Below are 8,446 nucleotides of genomic sequence, written 5' to 3'. Positions count from 1 at the left end.
GACCCATAAAATAGTGACACAGACTAACCCCACCCTCTGCTTGTATAAACTTTGTAAGATCTTCTTCCTCCTTGTCTCCATCTTTATTAAGCTTTCTCCAGTAACACTGGCCGCTGTATTTAATACCTTTTTGAAGAAAGAAAAATATCTAATTAAGAAAGGACTATATGAATTTGCGGTATTTTGCATAATTTTCCCCCTTAATCAAAATTTGACGGATAAATTTATAATTATGTTCTAAAACTGAAGGATAGCTGAAGACTTGTTTGATATGACCACAGGAAAATAACGTTAATGATTTCTTTAGAAAAAGGTGTTTATTACGTCGATATTTCGAGTAAAAGTCACCAAGCACAGGTCTGCTCAAGCTAAAAAAGATAATGTGTGTAGAATGATCAATATCAATAAACTAATTACATGTAATATGTAAATATTGCTCTGGAGCAGGCCGGCCTCTATATTAATTTCATAGTAAAAATTGAGCAAATTTTGTCCATTTTTCCTCTTTCTTGTAAATACCATGCTTTGGAACTACATTGTATAATATGTTTTGTTGATTAAGATTTCCCATACAATATACAATACAGCACATTTCAAGAAATTTTGAAAATATGACTTTTGTTGGTGCAAAATTATGCAAAATCCTGCATATAGTCCTTTTGTGTTTTTTTTTTTGTCCTATTGGATTATTGAAATTTCAAATAAACAGAATTTAACTTTAACTTTGTAATTTGAAAAATAAGTTAATATTAACATTTGCAAATATCTTTCTAAGATGAAGAGAATATATATTCAATTCTGTGTGAATTTTATTTGGCGGTAAGAGGTCATAGCGCGACCGAATCACAGAGCGAGGTGATATTTTGTCTACATATTTCTGTCACAATGCAACTTGTTTGGGGATATTTCTAAGTTAATCATGTTAATAACGATGAAAAAGATAAAATGATTGAAATATTGATATTTGTCAATCACAGGATGTACAATAAATCTTCTTTCCAGGTGAATAAGATTTTGAATACCATATTAAGCCTAAAACCGCACCTACCTTTTTAACCCAAAATTCCTTTGCAGTTATGTAAACTAAAACAACCGATACCACCGCTTTCGACTTTAAATGTTTTAAGAACTTATGAAGTAGTTAAATTATTTTCAGCAGCGATCATTGTTCTTTCACATATGCAGATAATTCCTGACCTTGACTGCTAATCATGAATTAACACTTTCAAATGTTGGAGCGAGGCAACTCTCCAGACCAAACAACTTCTAGGTCATAGAGCGTCACAACATAGCAATACGGCGACCCGTTTATGTAATAAATGCAGTTTTACTCGACATTTATTCGTCTCAAATGTAAACATAAGTAATAAACAACAATTTTAAAAAGTTCACTGGGAAATGAACTTTAAGTTATTACGTGATCAAATTTATTGTGAAGACCAACTAAAAGTTCATTTCGCAGAAAACTTTTTAATACTGTTGCTTATTTCTTACATTACATACATGTACTTATTATGAATAGATGATTAAACCATTATATAAACTTGAAATTCCAATTTTTTTCTTTCCTTTTTTCTGCTTCTTTTCAATTTTCATTTTTTTTTTTCTATTTCATACGCCATGGACGTCGGATTGAAAGGGGGGCTAAACCAACAGAAAAAGGTAAACTACAACTTTTAATGCCTATATAATGTCTATATTTGCAAAAAAAAGGGTGGGGCTAAGTACTGATAAAAGCCACACGCCTCCTTAATTGAGCCATTTTGATTGCCGTTGTGCATGTACATAAAACTTAGTATCCATTTCTATGTTCCATGCGCTCTAAAATAAATAGTACGTTGATATTTGCAGTCTTATTCTGCATAATAACACATGCAAAGTTCATGCAGTTATGATATAAAGAACTAAAAAAGGAAAAACAAATTACAGGAAAAAGAGATTCCTCGAAAAAAATTTTGATAAGTTGACTTGAAAGATGAACGTTTTGACTCACCGTAAAAAATATAGGAAATAGAAAAGGCCAACATAATGAGCCATATAATCTGCTGTAGAACTGAAATAAATCATTTTAAACTATACGAGGGGTTATCAAAAAGTTCATGGACTAGCGCCATAAAATTAAAACCGCTTTAGGTACATGAATGAATTTTAAAATAACTAGTTAGCATTATCTTTTCTATCTATAGAATAAATCACAGATTACAAATTTTATTTTTTAATAAATTAGTAATGTTTTTGTGAGCAATGGTATGTCCATGCGGCGCAACCTCGAAACGACGTTTTTTTCGACGTAATTGTAGCTAAGAAAAACTATTATGGTATGAACATTTGACATCCAAATATCCCGTTAATTCAGGTACATGTATGTGTTGGGACACTATTGTTCCATAAAATAATAAATTTTTACCTTATTCTGGAAGTTCTATGAAATATTATCGTAAATATTATATGGAGTATCCAAATAAATATTGCCTTGAAAATGACGTCAAAAGGGGGTAGGGGTTTCCTTTTTCAACATTCTATAAAGTTATGCCCCTAGAAAAACTGGTACACACCTAGAAAATGTTTAAACTGGCTACGGAGAAATAATATGCATCTATATAACTTGTTTTTAATGCTAAAATAGATTCAGAGAGAAGAGGAATGCACAGTTAATTTCGATTTGAAGTCAAGGTGTGAAAAACCAATCACGTCAAAAAATGACGTTGATCATGTGTTGTAGATTTTGAACTCCAAAAAGCAAAATATGCTGGCAGAATCAAGTGAGAATCTCTTCCATTGTCTTAATCCATTTGGAATATCATATGCATTGAAAGCCGCTGTTCATGACATTGTATAGTCATATAAACAAGACGGATTGAAGTCCTTCCTCAGCTCCAGAGAATCTCATCAAAATAAGTGAATGAGGTAGAAAAAACAGACATGAAAAACAATGACGTTGTTGGACGTAAAAAAACTAAACGGCGACGGCGCCGGGTGATGCTATAATGTCGTTTTTATTTCGTAATAATTTGGGAAATAATGAACGTATCAAGCTAAAATTTTCAATATTTGTTTATTTGTTGTTGCTTTATGTTCTTTAAAAATTTCGTAAGCTCAGACTATATAGTACTAATTTTATAGCCTCAGTCCACGAACTTTTTGATAACCCCTCGTACATGTACAGGGATAAATATTCAAATAGACAAAACTGAGCATCAGGAAAAACATTTTTTTTTCATTTACATGAGTTAGTATACATGTACATGGGAGAGAGAGAGAGAGAGAGAGAGTATTTTTAAGATTCCATGAAGGTAAACTTTTGACGATATTCTACAATGCATCTTGTTAAGTGCGCTCCGTTAGGACAAATCCTTTTTTTTTTTAATTATAATGAAGCATAGCGCTCTTTTTTAAGAAAACATATGAAATGAAAGTTTGCACATAAACGAAATAAATATTTTTTTAAATTGTTATGCTAATTCTAAAATGAATATTGAAATAGTTTGTGAACTTTTCGAACGAACCTCATACATTTTATAATAAATGGCACAGTGTTTTAAATGATAATATTGTGTCATATTTCAAAATTTAAGTTATTTCGAGATTTACAATGAAAACAGAAATTAATCTTACAACTTTTTTTATTGTCATTTAAAAGACTATATGTACATGTACATGTACACTAATGTATATACTCTAGTTCATTTAAAAGCTTACCTGACATTTCAAAGCAATCATGAGCTTTTTCCCACATATTTCTGTCATCTTCATAGGGATTATATTTTTAGACCTCCGATGGCTTGAACTTGCTATAGTGAATACCGAGTCATAAGACGGAGGGGGATCTTGGAAAAGAAAGGAACCAGTTGATAACCAAAACACATTAACTGCATCCTTAAGTAACATGTATAAGTAACCTGGATCGAATCACAGGCATTTATTTTCAGTAATAAATTTTATAATCCCAAAGTATTAAATTATCATTATGGGTTAAAACATCTATTACAAAAACAAGTGTCTTTGCCGCGAATACCTGATTCATGTTATGAAAGAAAGGAATATTTTGCATATTCTTATATGCAAGTTCTTTTGTACATGTATACAATATATATATTTCTTTTCGTTTTTTTAAAGTAGGGATGGGAATCGAATAAGAATTACTAATCGGTTAACCGCAAGACGTTCCGACCGAATAAGAAGTTGATCTTTCAAAATACGTATTTTTGTGTTTTACATAACTCTTTTTTCCTAAGTAGATCTTTTCATATTTACAGGGATATTTATAAAGTTTAGATATTATTTGTCTTGAGTCTTGCTTTTAAAAAAATAAACAAGCCTATATATTTGCCCTTTTAGCTTCAATATTGACTGAAAAATTTATTAAAAAAAACAAAACAAAAAAAAACCAATCATATCTGAGAAATAATTGATATTTTTTTCCAATGCAGATTATAAACACGTTCATTCTGCATTGTCGCCAAAATCAAAACTAAGTCTGAAATACTTCACTTAAGTAACAAAGTTTTTTTTTAGCAATTTATTCGAATGAATAACTGCAAAATGAACAAACATACTAATTTACATTTCTTAACTGTGATTAAATTCTCTTAAAGAAATAAAGGACAGTCAGAGTACCGAACGACTTAATGTTTTAACAGTAATTAACACCTCAAACACAAAATGACCTAATCACCCAAGTCAGAGTGGATTTATGTAAAGGCTAAATTATACATGTAAGTATTTATGCAAAGTTTTTTTTTTTAAATTCATGCATTTTTTAACAAAATTGGGTTAAAACTAATATATATTTTATTTTTCCATCTAACTGATTGCAGATTTTCCAACTGATTGCCGTCGTTTTGACCGAGTATAGGTTAACCGGTTACAAATTATCATTCCTAAAAAAGAAAGAAAAAAGATGTGCGTCCCACAGTGGAATTGATCCGGGTTCCTTTGGCTTGGAAGACTAGCGCTTGATACCCTAGACCAGTAATGCTTTCAAGTAATGATTATTTAAATTATTTGTGATGTTAGTAATATTAAGTGGCACTATTTTGTGCAGCAATTTGCAGGCATTTAGTTATTACAATCATTAGACAAAAGTTATCTAAAGATTTTCAAGTTTTTTAAAATTATTTTTTGCTTCAATATTGAGATGTATTTTTCAGATATTGAATGAAGTTTTTGTTGAATATTACCACTTTAACTCTCTCAATCAGGATGTTAACCGATTTCATCCATTAACAGCAGACTTTTGAAACGTTTTCCATGAGGAATCCTCAAACATTGACACATTTGGACGCCGTTGTTGCCCTCCTACGGACGCATAAGTCCGTGTACAACTTTGTCTTTAAAAAATGGCTATGTCTTAACCTATATTTCGTGTTTGCTTTATTTCATATTAAAACAGGAAATGATTTATGTTCGGCTGAGCGAAGGGAAAGAGAACATAAATGTATAGACTAGATCTTTTGCAGTTTATAAACCTACATTATATCGTTCTATACGGTCGCTCCCCTTTATATATAAGTATTTTTTAAAATAAGGTCAATCATATGTTCTGATTATAACTGGCAGTTTTTTAACATTATCATTATTCATTCATAAAAAGAATTTAAGTTAAGAAAATACTTCTCAGACATTCTGCTCCTCTCCAGAAACTGTCCCTTGGATTCCTTCTTTATATGCTCAATATGTACCGAATACAATGAAAGAAACCTGTCACATACTTATTTCTGGCATGGTGTCTACATCGACATAAGTTGGTCTTCCTGTTACATCAGAGGTGCCTGGTCCTGGATACCATGCAGGTGCCGATGGAGGCACGTCTTCCTTTTCCATACCGAATTCACTTATGGAGCTTTCAAGGGCAGTCACTAGCTACGGTGTATAAAGGAAAACGAGAAAACCACCAGGGCTTGATTCAGATGTATTTGCTCTAAAAAATTTAATATATTGAGCAATCCTTCGTAAGATACTGGTATCCTGTTTTGTTGTCTACTGCGGATGCATTTATAGCAATCCTTAAAACACGGAGAGGGATAGGTCAAATAACAAAATACTTATACACGTATAGTCCGATTTAAAAACACAGCTTACAAATAAACGCACCTTTCTTGTCAATATGATTTTTCTCTTGATCCCTAAATTCTTAATTTTACTTAATTAGTCTGAACTTATCAAAAATATTTTATATACTTGTATGTCTTTAACCAAAGGACAAACTGCGCTGTGAATGTATAATGTCTAAAGTGTATGATAATTGTCAGAAATTGCTTGTTAAGCTTATGGATAAGAGTTCACTTAGAGAGAATTTTTATGAGAATATATGCAAGACATTAAGCATTGGATAAAGTTTGAATTAACAAATAATACTTTCTGCCATATTTTTGCATTTGCAAAAAAAGAATACATGGCCAAATGCAATGAATTCACAGTATTAGAAACAAGGTTATTGGATATGTTAAACTTAAACAAGATTGTTTAAACGATCATTAAAATATGACTCATGTACAAATAGGTGGAAGTGGAGGAAAAAATACTACATTACAACTGTTCAAGTTGTAAGCCTTATTTTAGAAACGGCCTTCATCATGTGCAATTATCTAACCTAGCACTAAAACTACAATTTTTTTTATGTGCAGAATATAACGTAACATTTCCTGAAAAACCAAAATGACTTTTGACGAACATTTGGCGACACATCTGTTTCATACCTGGATATTTTACTTGAAAAAGACACTAATGGCAATCTAACAACCAAGCTCTATGATAAACGTGATGACTTTAACTTTTCCATCGTCAACTTCCTTTACCTATGCAGCAATATACCCTTATCACCTGCATACGAAGTTTATATATCTCAGTTGATTCGATGCGCTAGAGCATGCTTTACGTATGAACAATTCCTAAAACGAGGTAAATTATTGACAAACAAATTGATGAATCAAGACTATCAGCAGTCTAATTTAACGTCATCATTTCGTAAGTTTTATGGTCGATACCGTGGTCTTGTCAGCAAATACAATTTATCTTTCCGTCAAATGCTGGCTACCGCTTTTCATACCAATTTTAGTCCATTAATTATATTTATATACCGCATTGACGACAATTTCGTTCTTTATTTCCCGATCATGACAAGGAGCACACCGCAGGTGTTACCGGTCGGCAGGGGATGCTCACTCCTCCATGGCACCTGATCCTACCTCTGATCTGGAGGTCCGTGTTTGCTCTGCTCCTACTTTGTATGGTTTTAAGACTTTGATATTGAATACTGTTCGTTATCTCCATAATTATATTTGATTATGTAATAGTTTATCATTTATTTATATTCAGGTATACAGAAAGTTACATGCCCTATTTCTAGACTTATACCGTAAACACTTTCTTCTCTGTACCTATGTTGTTATTTCACAAGCACACAAAAAAGCACTCCCAACACATTTTTTCCACACAATCTAATAAGCTTGGAAATAATAATGTACATGTAGCACCTGCAAATAGATATTAAAAGTATTATGTTACAAATTTGAATTATCTGAAATGGTTAAAGAATACTGCATGAAAAGGAAAGTTGGAAAACATATTTATATTTGTTTATGCTTTGCTGCAGCACCCATTATGTTTTTGTTTTAGAACAGCTAACAGTCTATAGTTGTCATTATTTAAAACATCGTCGTGTGACACTAAAGCTACAAAATCATCTAACAAAGAGGCAAGAGTTAAAGGTGAAGGTACATGCTTGATAAACATGTTTCTGCAGTGACGCTCATCGATGTTTAAAAGAAGAGTCCAGAACTTAACAAAGTCTCTCTCTCCTAGAATCAAATTTTTCTTCCGATATTCTTCTGTTGAGAAGAAATCGAAGAACTGTGTTATTATTGGCTTAAATTTGCCCGGCCTTTCGTGGGGTTGTGCAAACCCTTCTAAGTAGCATATGTAATCCTCAAGACATATGTCTTTTCCCGGACCACACTTGAACACGTGGTCGTTCCACCATTTCTTTTGTTCCTCTTCTGATGGTGCTGAATCTTTGCAATTTATAAATAAGCGTATCTGTTCGAGTTTAGCGTTTGTTTTCTCCATGTCGTCTGCGCTGATGACGCCATCTTGATCTGCATCTAGAATTCTAACCCACTGGCGCCATTTATGATGTAGGAACCAACGCTCTGTTTATAAGAAGTACGCATAGTCACATATTAGTCAAAAATGAAGAATTGTACACAAGAGTTCTTTAATATAAAATTACATGTATACTCAACAAAAAAAAGAAACGCATATTCAGAACTAGGAGACTTATTGTTCACAGAACAATAAGAGATCTTTCCACCTTCTTTGAATTTCAATTTCATGTAATATTTATCTCTTTAAAATTAAATTTCATAAAAAAGAAACCAGGAATGGCTTAAAAGAAGGAAAAAAATGAAAAAAATTCAAAATTTGGAGGTGACCTTGACCTTTGACC

At 32.0% G+C, this 8,446-nt stretch overlaps 1 protein-coding gene and 1 long non-coding RNA gene across 2 annotated transcripts; both read right to left on the bottom strand.

Moving 5' to 3' along the window:
• Positions 1-32: 32 nt before the first annotated feature.
• Positions 33-3,776, bottom strand: LOC134258096 (uncharacterized). Its single transcript, XR_009990072.1, has 3 exons — positions 3,700-3,776; positions 1,994-2,053; positions 33-126 (listed from the first exon to the last, which is right to left on the bottom strand). It is a non-coding gene; the product is annotated as an uncharacterized LOC134258096 (long non-coding RNA).
• Positions 3,777-7,578: 3,802 nt separating this feature from the next.
• Positions 7,579-8,150, bottom strand: LOC134258095 (sarcoplasmic calcium-binding protein-like; the record flags this gene model as incomplete). Its single annotated transcript, XM_062740658.1, has 1 exon — positions 7,579-8,150. A coding segment is annotated over one exon (572 nt), but the record flags the coding sequence as incomplete, so codon positions are not given.
• Positions 8,151-8,446: the final 296 nt, after the last annotated feature.

This window comes from Saccostrea cucullata, unplaced genomic scaffold (assembly GCF_032062105.1).
Source record: "Saccostrea cucullata isolate Sc308-1 unplaced genomic scaffold, CSIRO_AGI_Scuc_v1 ctg15952, whole genome shotgun sequence".
Lineage (NCBI taxonomy): Eukaryota > Metazoa > Mollusca > Bivalvia > Ostreida > Ostreidae > Saccostrea > Saccostrea cuccullata.
This window is presented reverse-complemented; position numbering and strand designations above follow the sequence as displayed.